Below are 15998 nucleotides of genomic sequence, written 5' to 3' on the forward strand. Positions count from 1 at the left end.
TTTTTCAGGGAAAAGTCCCGTGATCCCAGGCCTGGGTCTCCCAGCACTGAGTGGCTGCTCTCCAGGCTGCCTTCCAGTGCCCAGCAGGCAAGCTGATGCAGGACCTTGAGACTGAGCTATGGTTACGGCACTCGGGTGTTTCGGCACTGCAGGTGGGTCCCCTGGCGCTGGTTTGTGCCTTCTCTGTGCTCAGAGGGTGACTGTCTTGCTCCAGGAGAGCCAGGCTTAAAACACTGGCAAACCAGAGCAGTCCTGCTTGGCACCAGTTAGCGACAGACTGCTCCGAGCCGTCTCGCGGGAAGGCCGAGCAGATCAGAATTCCTCCTTGTTTGTAGAAAACTGAGCAATTGTTGCTAAAAGCCTAACTGGGAGCGGCGCCGGTCACCGCCTTGCGTGCTAGTGCCAACAGCTTTTGATCGAGCTGCCCAGCAGGATCCAGCCCTCCAGCTGATCCTGCCAGACAAACCCGAACAGAAGCTTTTTGGGGGCTTCTTGCCTGGAGCCTGTGTGCACCCCAGTCGCCCGTCAGCACCTCACCGGGCTAAAAAGTACCCAGAGCTTCACATTACACCAAGATCACCTTTTCCTTTGCCTGTCCTTGTTCCCTGGTCGTCAGTCATCGGACCTTTCTCCCCCACCTTTTAGAGACCCCATCTTCCCTGTCCTTCCCTCTCAGTGCGAGTCCCTCATGGACACAGGGTGTGTTCCCTGGGAACTGTCGCAAAAAAATCTGTTTGAAGGGTCTGAACTCAGTGGCTGGATGAGAGATGAGTGGCTGTCCTGCAGGGACTGAGCCGGTGTGATGGGTCCATCTGGTGGCCGGTGCCCCTCTGATCAGCCCTGAAACGTCAGCGATGGGTCCCTGCTCCTGGAGGGCAAGGGGTCTGGTGAGCAGCACCCCCACTGCTTCCCCTGGCCCCTCCCAGGAACAGCCTGAAAATGGGACAGGAGAGGACAAAAACTGCAGGTTAGAGATTGGGAGTCGGTGGGTTAGAAACCTCAGAGGGATGGTGCAAAGAGGTTGCAAAACATACCACTGCCTGGTTAATTATTTGGTTTGCTAATTAGCTGATTAGCTCTGTCCTGCACACCATCCTCCCTGGGAGAAAGTGTTTTCTGCTGCCCAGCCTGAAGCTCCCAAGGCTCTGCCCCTGCCCACGGCCCCTGCATTGCTCACTGGGGCGTCCCCCAGCAGGCACAGCTCCCGGCCCATCCACGTCCCACAGCAGCACCTGCCGTCCCTCCAGAGACAGGCAGCAGTGCCAGCAGGAGTCAGTTATTTAATTCCTTATCAAAATAAGGGAGTGAGAAAAATAAAGGACCTCTTAGCCGCTTTGGCAACCCATCACACCCCCGGTCAGGTGCCTGCCGTGGTCCAGATGTTGATGCTCTGGATGATGAGCCACTCGCTCTGGTCCCGGGTTACCCGGATCCTCACGCACTCCACAGGGCCGGGCATGCCTCTCTCCAGCCCCCGTTGCTCAAAGGTCCCCTTCTCGAAGGTGCCCACAGTGATGTAGGTGGAGCAGTCCCGGCCGTCGGCCTGCCGCTGGCGGCCCAGCTCCAGCACCCCCGCGTGCAGGAAGTCACCGCGGCGCTCGTCAGAGCCTGTGCGCACCCGGACACGGGTGACACGGGCCGGCTGCTGGAAGACGATAGAGAAGATGCTGCCGGCTGCTGGGTCTTTCCCCCAAAAATACCCCTCTGCAGTGCTGTAAGCCTTGAGGGGCTCGTAGTTCTCGAAGACGGACATGCTGGTGAACACAGCCGCTGGCGGGTTGTCTGGAAGGTCCAAGGCATCAGCCTCGAACTCATCGTCCTCCAGCCGATTGACGGTGCCCTGGAAGGAGGAGTAGAGGCCCATGTGCTGGAAGAGGGAGGGCTTGAAGCGGATGACGTCCTTCTGGGTGAGCAGGAGGCGGAAGTGGACCAGCAGCCAGTCGCAGGGCATCTCTTGGTAGAAGAGGAGGAGGAAGCGAGCCAGGCGAGGAAGGTCACTGGAGCGGTACAGCTTACCGATGTAGCCCAGCTTGGAGAACTCAAGGGTCGCCCAGTTGGAGCCTTCCTGGGAAGCCAGCGCCTTGCGGATGGCCGTCAGGAAGGACTTGGCGCACCACACATCGTCCTCGATCATCAAGTAGTAGGAGGAGAGGTTGGCGGCAAAGGCGAGGAGGAAGGCATAGTCCACATTCTGCTTCGACCTGAACCTCACCCTCTCCTCTGGGTCATTGTAGTTTCTCTTGAGGCCCTCCAGGGTGGGGTAAAACTCATGGGGAGCGTGGATAAGCAGGAGCCGGCCCAGGAGGATGTGGTGAGCAAACTTGTGGGCGATGTTGGCGGCCACGTGCATGTTCCATGTGTGGTCCGTGTCGGCCAGGTGTACCACCACCACCATCTCCTGCAGCTCCTCCTCCGTCGACTGCTTGAAGAGGGACTGGAGCGTGGCCAGGAGGTAGTAGCCACGCGGCCGCCGCACCGACGCCAATCCCACTGCCAAGAACTCTGCAAGGCAAAGGACAGGCATTAGCAGGCTGAGGGGTGACCTGGGATGCACCACAGTGCGGTTTTTCCTTGCAAGTCTAAAGGAGGCATCTCCAAAAAGCGCTCCGCATGCCCAACCCACAGGGTCAATGCTGTTCATGGCCCCGTGTCCAAGGCCAGCAGGTCCTTTCTGAAGCTGAAGCCCCCAGCGCCTCAGGGGGTGCCCAAAACTGGCCCAAATGGCAGGGAAAGGACAGGATGAGAAGTCAGGGGCTCCTCTGATGAAGAAATATTTTGGAAAAACACCTTTTAAAAAGCCAAACCTGGGGAAGGAACAGTGCAGAGACGGTCTATGGGGCGGGGATGGCTTTGTGGCATGGCTACACAGCCTGGAAGCATGGCCCCACTACTCCGAACCTCGTGGAGGTGCAACCACGCTGGGCTGAGGCATCCTTCTGCCCTCCCCGCGGCCCAGCTGTGGCTGCATTTGTTCAGCTTTGCTGCAGCTTCTCCTGCTGTTGCTCTGTGCAGCACCGTGCACACACCAGAGCTCTGGTTTCAGCATGGGCTCCCGTGGGGCTCCCTAAGCTCCTTCCTGTGGTGGTCACATGTGAATTGCTTCTCCTGCACCTGTCCAAGAACTTGACCCACACCTCCCACACTATGCAGTTGTCCCAGTGGTCCAGCCCCACCATCCTGACTGGAGAGGAGGAAATTCAACAGCAAGGAGATGGGATCTCAGCCATCCTCCTCACAGAGATCTAGGAAACCCAAAATATCTCCGGTCACCCCAGCCCCAAGGTACATAAGCATGGACCACGCTTGGAGCACGTGGACCTTCCTCTACCGCTCCACCTCCCCAGACAGAGCAGCGAAGGCTGGTTGTGGGGAGGGCACCAGGTATTTGCAGGTCCCCATCCCCAAAAGCAGGGGAGTAGTCCCCTCCCTGCACCGGCAGCAGCAGCAACGGGGCAGGTCCATGCTGGGATGTGCAGCTGTGATGGGAGAAGCGTGCAAACCCGGAGCCCTGCTCAGCCCGGCGTCCCGGAGCCACTCACTTTTGTGGGGTGACAGGGAGCCAGCGAGGAGGTGGTAGGAGACATTGTGGAGTGCAGCGAGATCATCTGTATCCCTGAGGATGTGTGGGGCTCCCTCCGGCTGTGGCATCTGCAGGACTGTGTCTGGGGCCAAGTTCCTGAGCTCCTCCTGGATGGGAGTTGCAGGCAGCCAGGTCAGACCCCAGAGCACTGTGGACACGTGTGAGCAAGGGGGAATGACACCAGGGGGACCCAGAAATGAGGGGGAGCCCCTGTCCTGCCCTCCCAGCCCCTCAATTGGGAGAGGCCCAGGTGCACAGGGCAACCCCAGGGACAGGAGAAGGCAGAGGTGGGTTTTGGGGATAATGCGGGGCAGGGAAGGGAGCAGAACTGGGGTTGGGGTCCATGTGGGGCGGGCAGGGATTGAGGATGCTCCAGTGGCCCCTCCACTGGTGGGGACTCACCTCAAGGGGATCGTGTTCCTGCCGGCTGCCCCCGTGGAGGAGAAGGAGGAAGAGGAGGAGGAAGAAGGCTGCAAGTGCAGCTGTGAGGGAGCGCTTCAGGGAGCATCGCATAGCACTGGGCCGGCACGCTGAGGCCTGTGGGAGGAAGGGGCACGTCAGGTCAGGGCACAGCCCAGGGAAAACCAGCATCCCCTGGATGGGATAGTGGGGCGGCACCTGGCTGCACCCCCCAGGGCTGGCCCCTCTGCGCAGAGCACCCAGGGGTGGCCATGGGGTGTCAGGAGGGACCTGGGCACTGTCCCCTTTGGGCAAGCAGGGGCAGGACAGTCCAACCCAGCCAGGTACAAAATCCACCCCACCACCCCTGCCACACTCCTGGCTGCCCTGCAATGCCCTGTGCAGCAGCCCTGGAGCTGGAGGCAGAAGAAACACAAGTGACACGCTCCTCGGGGAAGGCTTTTGGATCAGGGTGGGATCTCAGGAGCAGGTCTCAAAGGAGCCTGGGCTGCTGTTCCAGCACAGCAAGGATGAAGCAGCTCCCCCAACCACGCCTGTCTGCCCTGCTCCCCATCTGCCTCTGGGCAGTCACGATCACCCCATCCCACCACGTCCCTTGCTTGGTAGGACAAGAAAGGTGTCCCCGAAGAGGGAGAGTGTCACCTTCAAGGAATTTATAGAATCATAGAATCATTTAGGTTGGAAAAGACCTCTAAGATCATCAAGTCCAACACTAAACCATGTCCCTAAGCACCACATCTGTAACTCTTTTAAATACCCCCAGGCACGGTGATGCCCCCACCTCTCTGGGCAGCCTGTGCCAGGGCCTGACCGCTCTTGCACTAAAGACATTTTCCCTCATCTCCAACCTAAACCTGCCCTAACATATCTTGGGGCCGTTCCCTCTCATCCTGTCACTGGTGACCTGGGAGCAGAGACCAGCCCCCCCTCACTCCAGCCCCTCTCAGGCAGCTGCAGAGAGCGAGAAGGGCTCCCCTCAGCCCCCCCTTCTCCAGGCTAAACCCCCCCAGCCCCCTCAGCCGCCCCCCAGCACACTTGTGCTCCAGACCCTGCCCCAGCCCCGCTGCCCTTCTCTGGACACGCTCCAGCCCCTCAAGGCCCTTCTTGTCCCGAGGGGCCCAAACCTGAGCCCAGCATTCGAGGTGGGGCCTCCCCAGGGCCGAGCACAGGGGCCCCATCCCTGCCCGGCCCCTGCTGGCCACCCCAGTGCTGACACAAGCCCGGGGGCTGGTGGCCTCCTTGGCCACCCGGGCACTGCTGGCTCATGCCCAGCCGGCTGTCAGCCAGCACCCCCAGGGCCTTCTCCGCCGGGCACTTCCCAGCCCCTCTGCCCCAGGCCTGGGGCGTTGCCTGGGGTTGGTGTGACCCAAGGGCAGGACCCAGCACTGGGCCTTGTTAAACCTCACCCAGTTGAGCTCGGCCCATTGATCCAGCCTGTCCAGGTCCCTCTGCAGAGCCTTCCTGCCCTCGACCAGATCAACGGCCCTGCCCAATTTGGTGTCATCTGCAAACTTACTGAGGGAGCCCTCGATCCCCTCATCCACATCATTGATAAAGCCATTGAACAAGACTGGCCCCAGCAGTGAGCCCTGGGGAACCCCGCTCGTGACCGGCCACCAGCTGGGTTTAGCGCCATCCACCACAAGTCTCTGGGCTCGGCCATCCAGCCAGTTTTTAACCCAGCAAAGAGTCCGCCTGTCTAAGCCTTGAGCCACCAGCTTCTCTAGGAGGATGCTGTGGGAGATGGTGTCAAAGGCTTTACTAAAGTCCAGGTCGATAACACCGTTCCCTCATCCAGTAGGTGGGTCACCCGGTCATAGAAGGAGATCAGGTTAGACAAGCAGGACCTGCCTTTCAGGAAGCCATGCTGGCTGGGCCTGATCCCCTGACTGGTCTGTATGTGCCATGTGATGGCACTCAAGAACCGCTCCATAACCTTTCCCGGTACCAAGGTCAGGCTGACAGGCTTGTATTTCCCCAGATCCTCCTTCTGGCCCTTCTTGTAGCTGGGTGTCACATCAGCAAGCCTCCAGTCGTCTGGGACCTCACCGGATAGCCAGGACTGCTGGTAAATGATGGAGAGTGTCTTGGCGAGCTCCTCACCAGCTCCCTCAGCACTCTTGGGTGGATCCCATCCGGCCCCACAGGGTTCATGCGTCTAGGTGGTGTAGCGGGTCACTAACCATTTCCCCTTAGATTATAGGGACTTCATTCCCCTCCCTGTTCCGGCTTCCAGCTCAGGGAGCAGCGTACCCCGAGAATAACTGGTCTGACTATTAAAGACTGCGACAAAGAAGGCATTTAGTACCTCAGCCTTTTCCTCAGCCTTTGTCACTATGTTTCCCCCCGCAGCCAGTAAAAGATGGAGACCCTCCTTAGACCCTCCTGTTGTTGCTAATGTGTTTATAGAAACATTTTGTGTTGTCTTTTACAGCAATCGCCAGATTAAGTTCCGGTTGGACTTTGGCCCTTCCAATTTTCTCCCTGCATAACCTCACAACATCCTTGCAGCCTTCTGGAGTTGCCTGCCCCTTCTTCCAAAGGTCATAAACTCTCCTTTTCTTCCTGAGTCGCAGCAAACCCCCCTGTTCAACCAGGCCAGTCGTCTTCCCCACTGGCTTATCTTTCAGCACACGGGGACAGCCCGCTCCTGCACTTCGAAGATTTCCTTCTTGAAGAAAGCCCAGCCTTCCTGAACTCGTTTGCCCTTCAGGACTGCCGCCCAAGGGACTCTGTCAATCAGGCCCCTGAACAGGGCAAAGTCTGCCCTCTGGCATTCCAGCGTAGCAGTTCTGCTGAACCCCCTCCTTATTTCTCCAAGAATCGAAACTCCCTCACTTCATGATGGCTGTGCCCAAGACAGCCCCCAGCCGTCACATCACCCACAGGCCCTGCTCTGTTCGCAAACAGCCAGCCCGGCGGGTGCCTTCCCGGCTTGGCTCCCTCACCAGCTGCGCAGGAAGTTCTCTTCCACACACTCCAGGAACAGCCTAGACTGTTTCCTCTCTGTTCTACTGGATTCCCAGCAGAGGTCTGGCAGGCTGAAGTCCCCCATGAGAACAAGGGCTAGCGATTGTGAGACTTATCCCAGCGGCTTATAGAATATTTCATCTCCCTCTTCATCCTGGTTGGGTGGTCTATAACAGACTCAGAATAGAATCACAGAATGTCCTGAGTTGGAAGGGACCCACAAGGAGCATCGAGTCCAGCTCCTGTCCCTGCACAGGACACCCCAAATTCACACCATGTCTCTGAGGGCCTTGTCCAGGTGCTTCCTGAATATCACCAGGCTGGTGCCGTGATGCCTCCCTGGGGAGCCTGTTCCAGGGCTCCACCACCCTCTGGGGGAAGGACCTTCTCCTAATGCCCAGCCTAACCCTCCCCTGTATCCTGTCTGTCACCAGCAGGCCTGGTGTTGTGTAGACCAACCCATGATTAAAAAACCCAAAATTCTGCTGGTGACACCAGGCTGGGAGCCAGGTATTGATCTGCTGGGTTTTCCTCTTTCTCCCCTCCTCATTCCCTGCAACTGGAAGGATGGAGGAGAACACTGCCTGTGCTCCTGATCCCTTAACCAGTCATCTCAAGGCCCTGAAGTCTCTCTTGATCACCCTCGGACTTCTTATTGCAACTTCATCACTGCCTACCTAAAATATCAATAATGGTAAGCAATCTGCGGGCCGTACCAGGTTAGCAAGTTTTCTCTTCACGTCTTTACGCCGGGCCCCAGGGAGGCAGCAGGCTTCCCTGAGAAGTGGGCCCAGTCTGTGTATTGGGCTTTCCATTCCCTTCAGAAGGGAGTCTCCTATGGCAATGACCCACCTATTTTTCTTTACGGAAGCAGTTCTGATGCAGGGCGTAGGCTGTCTTAACCTCAGCGACACCTCCCAGCTAGGTGAACTTTGTTACCGTTCGGTTCCACTTGCAGAGCCTCGTACCTGTCGTGCACAGGCACCTGGGAAGGTGGGGTAGTCACAGAGGAGACGTGCCTGCTGCGCCGGGCAGGTACTTGCCACCATTCGTGCTGCCCTTGAGATACTTTGCATTGTAGCAGAGGCGTGGCAGGAGGCTAAAAGGCTCCTGTGTTTGCCTGGGGTTTTTCCATTAAGCACGACTGGGTCTGCCCTGGAGAGGGGAAGGAGCGAGCGGCAGCCCAGCCTGGCGGGGCAGACACAGTCAGCCCCATCCGAACTGCTCACAGCACGTCAGCTTGTTTGGGTCAAAGCGTCTTTGAATGCAAACACGCAGAGGAAAAGCCCTCCCAAGCCGTATAATAAAACGCCAAGAAAGCTGCCAGCGCTCCTGAACGAAGGCTGGGCTTCACCCAGGACTTCTTAAATACACCACTGCATTGACTGCTGCTGTGCAGTGGATGCTCCCAGCCCACCCACGCTCCCCAGACGGCAGAGGCTGGGGCAGCACCCCTGTTGCCACTGCCCTGGAGCATGTGCTGGGCTTATTTTAAGGAGAAAGCCCCCGTTTTGCTGCCCAAAAGTCCTCTGGGGCATTGTAACTATTTCACCAGGCCGGTGCCCAGCAGGTGCCCCCAGTGCAGCGCTGACCTCACCCAGGAACATGCCGCTTGTTACTCAGATACAAGCAATTAAAACAAAGTGAGCTGTTCTCTCCCAGGGAGGGCTGGGCTGAGCCATTAGTGAGGCCCAGTCGCTGCCAAGGAGAGCAGGAGCCGCCTCCCCTGCCCCTGAACCCAGCGGGTATTGGGGAAGGGGATACAGGAAACCCCATGGTGGCACAAGGCAGTGGCTGAGCTCTGGTTAGTGCTGGTTTTTCAAACCACTTGGGGGGACAACAAGCTCCTGGAGCTGCTTAAACTCTGTCCAGGTCACAGCAGAGAGTGGGGAGTGGGCGCTCACTGCCATGGGCCAGTCCTATGGCCAGCCCAAAGACACCTGGGCTCTCCTTCCCCCACATCGATGGGGGCACAGGCAGGTCGCCAGCTTAGAGGGGAGCAGCATTAGGGACCCATCGCAGGCCATGGGGACATCACGCCCTGAAGCCACTCTGCAGGTGGATTTCCAAGCCTGGATCTCCATGATCTGTGGCGCAGCGCTGAGGCCACAGGGGTAGCTGGGAAGGGCAAGGCTTGGCAGTTGGCTACACACCAGGCTGGGTGTATTTATACTTCGGGTGATCAACAGTTTTTCTGTCTGCCAGCAGGGTGTCTGTCTGCCAGCAGCCCGTCCTGGATGGAAAACACGGTGCTGCTCAGCACCCCCAGCTCCCACAGGCAGCAATTTCGTCCATGGAGCAGGAGCAGGGAACCTGTGGGGAACAGGGGGTTGCAGGCACCTCGCCTCTCTGGCATCGCTCTGCGTCACAGGCTTAACAGAACAGAAGGTAACGAACATTTCCCCATAATTAGCCACATAATTGGACCTTGGATTTTTGCCTCCAGGGAGAGACAAAGCAGCCCAGCTAGATGGGCACAACCAGGGGCCACACCACTGCGGGCATGTCACTGGGATGCAGCATCATCTTCCCAGTGCCTGATCTTGCTCCAGGTGCCTCCACAGAGCATCCCTGTCCCCACTCCTGCCCCAGCACCTCATGCACCTTCCCCACAGCTCAGCACCCAGCTGGGGATGTCCCCAAAAGCCATCCCCTCATGGGGACCTTGGGCTGGTGGCCAGGAGCAGCCGGCTGCTGAGAGCCACTCACCCAGAGCCAGACAAATCCCTCCACTTTAAGAGACTCTCGGCCAAATGGGCTGCGCGATGCAGCAGCCGTGACTCAGTCCAGCAGTGGAGGGGAAGGAGAAGAAGTAAATACAGAGCCCTAGTCCCGTGAGGCTGCGAGGAAGGGCCGGATGCTTCCCATGTGCAGGCAGCTGCAGCTGCTTCCTCCAGCACAGGGCTGTTTGCACAGGGAGGAGGGAAACAACCAGTGCTCACCATCACGCTGCCAGAAGCGCCTTTCCATGCTTGGGGAAACTGAGGCACAGGAAAAGGCTGCGCGTCATGCAGCGGGGTAAGTGTCAGGCTCCTGCATCACGAGGCAGCACCCCTCACCACCTCCCGGTGGGGTTCCCCAGGACAGACAGGGGCAGGGTGTAACCCAGCGCTAGAAATAACTGCTTGCTCGGGCAGAGGACATGGCAAATTGTGGCTGTTCGGGGCTGTGTGGGGCAGAGTGCTCCCGGGCCCCCCGGGAGCCAGCCCAGGTCCGGCCCCATGCTCTGTGGGTGCCTCTGCTCCAAGGGTCATCCCACAGGGAGAAAGGAGGGGAAAAGCTGCGTTTCAGCAGTGCAGGACTCTGGTAGCCAAAGCTTTATATCAACCCAGGTGTCCTACAGCCCCGCAGCACCGGGGGGTCTCTGCAGACAGCTGGGTAAGGGGTCACTTGGGTCTGATCTGGTCCCCACAGCTGACAGCATGGGGATCCCCTGCCCTCCACCCTGCCCTCACCCCCCCGGCTCCCCAGGTGACCCTGGCCCAGGGCACCGCTTTCCCATGCAGCCCCGTCCCATGACACCAGTGAGACGGCTCGTGCCCAGCACCACTCCGGACGCACCCACCGAGGCGGCAGACTTACGGGGTGTGCGGCAGCCCGGCGCGTGGGTGCGCGGTGGCGGCAGCCAGGCAGCCTCACCGTCTCACCGGGGTGCTCGGCCCTGGCAACTTCTCCAGGGCTGGCCAGACTCTGGTTTCTCGCTCGGCAAAGCTCCACCCCGAGTCCTCGCCTGCCTCCCGCAGAGGAGGAGCATCCGCCGGCATCCTCTGCCCCATGCCAGGGAGTGCTCAGTGAATGCAGGTGGGTTGGGGCGAAGGGCCCCCAGACCTGCTGCGGGGGTTAGGGCAGCCTCAGCCTCCCTCCAGGACTGGGCATCCCACAATCCCACCAGCTGTCTCCCATGCACCCACCACCTCCGCTGGCAGTCCCAGACCCCCAGGCAGGATCAGAAACCCGCTCAAGGGCTCTCGCTAGGCCCCAGCACCCTAAATTCCCATGCAAACGTGCCACTTCAGTGGCACCAGGGTGAAAATGCACTGCACACTGAGCCAGGAGCCTGGGGATACAGAACCGTCACATCTTTTCACCCGTGTTTACTTCCCAGTCCTTGTGCTGGGACAGCAGAAATCTCTGGGGCTGCTGAGCCAGAACTGAAGCCCCCCGGCACTCTGGGCCAGGGCAGAGCTGGCTGCCAGGTTCCCAGCCGGGATGCAGCCGTGGGGGCACCACGGTTTCCCCGCACACCCCAGCTCCTCGCTGGAGCATTGGGCATCACAGCCCTGGCTGGGGACAAAGCCCCTTCCATCCCTGCAAGCCAACATGGACGACATGGAGCCCTTCGCACGGCCCAGTTTGTCCCCAGCTCCTCCACCCTGCAAGCCTCATCTCTCCCCTGCTGACTCCCTCCTCCAGACCCCTGGCAGCCTGGAGCACCCACCACGACTTGCCCAACGGCATTGCCTGCACCCAGCTCAGAGCCACGTGCTCCTCCACATCTCCCAACATGGCAACTCACCTGCAGCACCCCAATGGAGGGAAAGACCCTATCCTTTCCCTCCACCCCATCCTCCCCACTTATCTGCACTGAAGTGCAGATCCCACTTCCCTCCTCTCCTCACTGGCCTGGACCTCTCCTACCTTCAGAAAGGCCCTGATGTCTCTTCCCAGGCTCTGCCTTCTACAAACCCCGTGATGCCTTCCGGCCCAGGCTGCTCGCTGTGGTTCAGACGGAGCGGCCCGCCGCAGTCACATCTGCAAAGACAGAGGTGGCCACGGAGATAAGGTAGGGCAGCCGGGCTGGATCCTAAATAAGGTAGGGCAAGAAGCAGACGAAGGCGCTGGGAAGTAGAGCAAGAGATGTCTACAGGCTCCCAGATCCACTGGGCTTTTCCCGCACTGATTTTTAAATCCTTAAATTCCCATCCTGGGATGGCAGTGGCTCCGTCCCGGCAGCAGCTGGGACGGTGCAATCCAGCAGAGATTTGCTGTTGGATGCGGGGCTTGGTGGCTCACGCAGGATGTCGAAACGACCAGCATCAGCTGCAGGATGGGGAGGGCTTTTCTTGCTGCAGATGCCCCATGACCCCCATCCTTGCTCAGGAAGGAACTGGGGCTTGGTCCTTCCTGCCCTCACAGGAAGAGAGGGGAGGGTGGGTGACCGCAGCACCCAGCGCAGCCATCCGGTCCCCAACGTTCACAGGCACAATAGGCGGCCCCGCCATAGAAACCTGCCTTTTGAGGAACAGGAAGCACTGCTGCGGGGTGCAGCAGAGCCACCAGAATCCCCCTCTGGTCCCCACGTGCCATCTCAGGGTGCAGAGCTAGGGCAGGATGTGACCCTCTCCAGGCACATCCGTGAGCCTGCCTGGAGCGGGAAAGGAATCCACAGCCAGGGCACAGGCCCCCGTCCCTAGAGCCCCCACTGCGACGTGGTCCTGGGTCCTCTTGCCCTCCAAGCAAGTCCCACAAGCCCAGCCCGAGCCAGCCCTCGTGCCATGGGGCACATCTCAAATGCTGGTTAGGGGGCTGGAAAAGGGCCCCTCCATCCGTCCCCCACTGTAAGGGCCACAGCACAACCTCAGCGCCCAGCCACAACCAGGGTGCCAGCACCCAGAGCTACTCACAAGCCTCCCTCTGGCCTGAAACCCGGTGCTCATGCTTTCTGCTTGCTGAACAGCAATTTCTTTTTTTCGTGGGAAATAGACAAGCGGCTTAAAGGGGGCTAAAAGGCACATTTTTGTTCCTTCCAACTGAAATATTCTATTTTTGCTTGTTCTTGAAATAAAATGGAGAAGAGGGAGAAGCCTGAGGTGCAAAGGCTGCTTTGGGATGGGCACACAACAGCGCGGGCACAGACACAGCCCAGGGGGCTGGAGCCGAGCACTGGCGTGGGACAGGCCCGAGGGGACCCACCGCAGGTACCAGCCACCCTCCCCGCAGCACCTGCCCTGCCCCGGCTCAGCTCCCATCCGACACCTGATCCCCAGCAAGGAGAGGGACACGGTCAGGGTGGTGGCCAAGACTCCATGTTTCCCCTGGGGAAAGCGGAGAGCCGGGCCAGATCCGCTTACAGCCCTTCCATTATTCAGGAGCCTGAGCAGGACAAAGCAGAGGTAAAACGGGCCCCCACGCAACAGGGAGAGCATCAGGATGCCAACTGCGGGCTCCATTTCCCACCACCAGGCACCCTTTTGAGCCACATCCTATGGGAAAGGCTGATTACCTTACACCAAACCCCAGCCTCTCCTGCCCGGAGCCCTGGCAGGGACCACAGAGACCAGCTGTCCCACAGCCTCACCGCACCCCACCCCTGGAGAGCACGGAAAAGCATTTTTTTTTTGGCAAGCAGCCTCAGAGAGGCTGGGTTTGGGGGACAGGGAGCATAAACCCCCCTGCTTGGGGCTGAGGTCCAGCCAGGAGTCGCTCACATCACTGCGCAAACCCCACGCAGGGCTCCTGAGCCCCATAAGGGAGGGTAAGGGAGGAAGGGGAAAACACGGTGCCCTGCAGCTCTACACGCAGGCAAGCGGAGCCCAACCTCTGCAGCACCCCGGCCACCTCACTGGCCTCACCACGCAGATCGCAACAGGTCCCCAGTCCCTGCCAGCTCTGCTGAGCAGCACAGCTCCATCCCTGGAGTCATCATAAGGTTTGCTACTTGCAGAGGAAAAGATTGAAAATCGTTGTTCTACATTTTATACGTTTCAGCCTTGAAAAAGGCTGGCATGGGAGAGACAGATGCCCCGAGCGAGGTAACCCTACTTAAATATCCTTACTTGAAGCAGCAAGTCTGCTGGCAGCCCGGGACATCCCATCCACCTGCCCCCTGCCGTGACAACCTGTGCCACCTGCTCTGGCCGCACCACGCGAGGACCGGCAGCCTGGGGAAAGTTATTGGGCTGAAAGCCATTCGCCATCTGGAGCGGGTGCTGCTGGAATACCTCTGCCCCAGAACGTGAAGCAGATCCTGGACACGCTGTACGCCTGATTAGAACATATTCCTACTTTCACAGATGTCAGAAACAGGCAGCCCTAGGATTTGTTCTGTATTTCTTCACAGAAGCAAGAGCAAGGTGCAGGCTGCTGTTCCCAGTCTCCACTCAGCTGGGTCAGTTCTCTGCAGGTAAGGGCAGAGCTTTAGGCAGAAACCAGCCTGCTCCATCCTCCTGACATCCAGCCCTGAGGCAGGAACCGAACACCCCTGCCCTCACCCTCCCTCCACGTCCCTATCTTAGGCACAGCACTAGCGGCAATCACTGCGCCGGCATTATCGTGTAAAAGAGGAGTTTTCATGGTACATAGTGGAAAACACCTTGAAGCATGCTCTTCAAAGAACCTCTGATTCTGCAGAGAAGAGGCTCTGATGAAACAGACACCGCCCTAGGAGAGTGTACACCAGCCAAGAGAGAGTTCCCACCCAAGACAACAGATAACTGTGCAAGCTGACAACGTAACTCCTGTGGAGAGACTCCACCACATGACCACTAAGGACTCATCACCGAGTTCAGCAGTATTTAACGGCACCACAAACAGGGCATTATTCATCCGCTGCCCTGGAGCAGCTTCCTTCCGCACAGGCACTGCCACGTGTTGCACAGCACTGGGACGCAGCCTTTACACACAGCTCCAGCACTAGCTTGCTGCTCTCCCTCTGCTGCACCACAAAGGCTATCACAGACCAGGCTCCACTGTCACAGGCTCCGATTCATTATCACAGTGATCTAGTTTCAAAACTTACCCATTGGCACCAACGTGTATTCAGCAGCAGTGAAAAGGGGAACTATAAGACAGGAGTTTGCCCCAATATGTTTGTTTGAAGCCAACATGACAGAGCCTCTAACACAGATCCAAGTTTGGGGTAGACGTCCTTGGTGGCGATTTGCAGAGGCACATGCAAGGAACTCCTCGCAGGCAGCTACACAGGGTCATGGGGGTCTTGCACATTAAATTCAAACTGAGATGGCAGAAATCCCTCTCTTTCCAGGAGCTTCACTAAATGTTATACATGGAAAAGCGCTCAGTTACTCCAGCTTGAGACAAGATCTGATGTGAAACAGGGCTCAGGAGCTACGCACCAACAGGCAGCAAAACTCAGGCCAGGGTTACTATTTCCACTGTCGCTCACTGCACTCGGGTACCTCCTCTGCCTGCCACCACTCCTCCACGCGAACCCTGGCTGTCAGCAGCAAGTTCACCCGCTGAATTCAATCTCCAGCTTAATTCATTCTGGGCATGACAGACAGGCCCAGCCTCTCTGCCCCTCTTCCCTTCTCAATCGACCCAGAGCCACAGAAAATTTCAGTGCTGCTTCTTCCTCACAGAAATTAACGTGTTTAGTCAAGAACCAGATCACCGATTGCTTCTGGGCTTCCCAGTGTCAACAGGCCAACACTGCTCCACTGCTCTTAAAGACACGGTCACGTCCTTCATCACTGCTTCAGTTATTTTAGTTTATCCCCTCCATCTCCTCTCCCTCTGTTTCTCTTCTCTGAAAAGCACCTTCTGGTTTTAAAGGTTTAGATCTTCTTTTCAAAGAGGAAACATCAGCGTGAGAACTGGGAGTATCTTTACATTCAAGGACTTTTGCCTTACAAATCCTCTTTGAAATAATCTCTTTGTTTGATCATTTATGCTTTTTTCTTTCCTTAAACTCATATCTGTTGGACTGTGAATCAGCATTATTGTTGATCACTGCTGCTTTGCTTACTGCTTCTCACTGAAACATGCTTACTGCTTCTCAGACACTGAAATATCACACTGTGTTTGAATGCAATCCTGCTGCAGTAAAACAAAGACGGCTTTTTTTTTTTTTTAAATTGTTACTGGTCATTTTAAAGCTGGAAAGCAAAACCTCCTGCTTCTTCCCAAACAGAAAACAGGACCACTTTCATTAGCACCAAAAGGATTTTAAATGAACAGTTCCAGGGAGCTCCTTTCAAATCATAAAAGGTGGATTTTACATAAAAGTGTGTTTACAAATAGTTTCTGCTTTACACTCAGCTCTGCCCATCACTGACCAGAAGTTATA

General features: G+C 57.8%; 1 protein-coding gene across 5 annotated transcripts; it reads right to left on the reverse strand.

Moving 5' to 3' along the window:
* Positions 1 to 29: 29 nt before the first annotated feature.
* Positions 30 to 11723, reverse strand: LOC135316935 (alpha-1,6-mannosyl-glycoprotein 4-beta-N-acetylglucosaminyltransferase-like). 5 transcript variants are annotated; one of them, XM_064472238.1, is made up of 5 exons: positions 9124 to 10367; positions 3983 to 4117; positions 3540 to 3687; positions 1323 to 2502; positions 30 to 933 (listed from the first exon to the last, which is right to left on the reverse strand). In XM_064472238.1, the coding sequence occupies exons 1-4, from the start codon at positions 9367 to 9369 to the stop codon at positions 1358 to 1360; spliced, it is 1674 nt and encodes a 557-aa protein (XP_064328308.1). In that variant the 5' UTR covers positions 9370 to 10367; the 3' UTR covers positions 30 to 933; positions 1323 to 1357. The 5 variants fall into 5 exon arrangements, with proteins under 5 accessions (XP_064328308.1, XP_064328311.1, XP_064328310.1 ...); XM_064472241.1 differs by lacking the exons at positions 30 to 933; positions 9124 to 10367 and adding an exon at positions 11609 to 11723 and having other exon boundaries at positions 1261 to 2502; XM_064472240.1 differs by lacking the exons at positions 30 to 933; positions 9124 to 10367 and adding an exon at positions 10553 to 10681 and having other exon boundaries at positions 1261 to 2502.
* Positions 11724 to 15998: the final 4275 nt, after the last annotated feature.

This window comes from Phalacrocorax carbo, chromosome 23, assembly GCF_963921805.1.
Source record: "Phalacrocorax carbo chromosome 23, bPhaCar2.1, whole genome shotgun sequence".
Classification (NCBI taxonomy): Eukaryota; Metazoa; Chordata; class Aves; order Suliformes; family Phalacrocoracidae; genus Phalacrocorax; species Phalacrocorax carbo.

What these genes read in the sequence shown, in the direction of transcription:
- LOC135316935 (XM_064472238.1), bottom strand. Translation starts at nt 9,369, where the DNA reads ATGTTCGTTACCTTCTGTTCTGTTAAGCCTGTGACGCAGAGCGATGCC. An exon ending in GTATAAATACACCCAGCCTG is followed by an intron (nt 4,118 to 9,123) that starts GTGTGTAGCCAA and finishes TTCCTCCCACAG; the next exon opens with GCCTCAGCGTGCCGGCCCAG. An exon ending in AGGAACACGATCCCCTTGAG is followed by an intron (nt 3,688 to 3,982) that starts GTGAGTCCCCAC and finishes ACTCCCATCCAG; the next exon opens with GAGGAGCTCAGGAACTTGGC.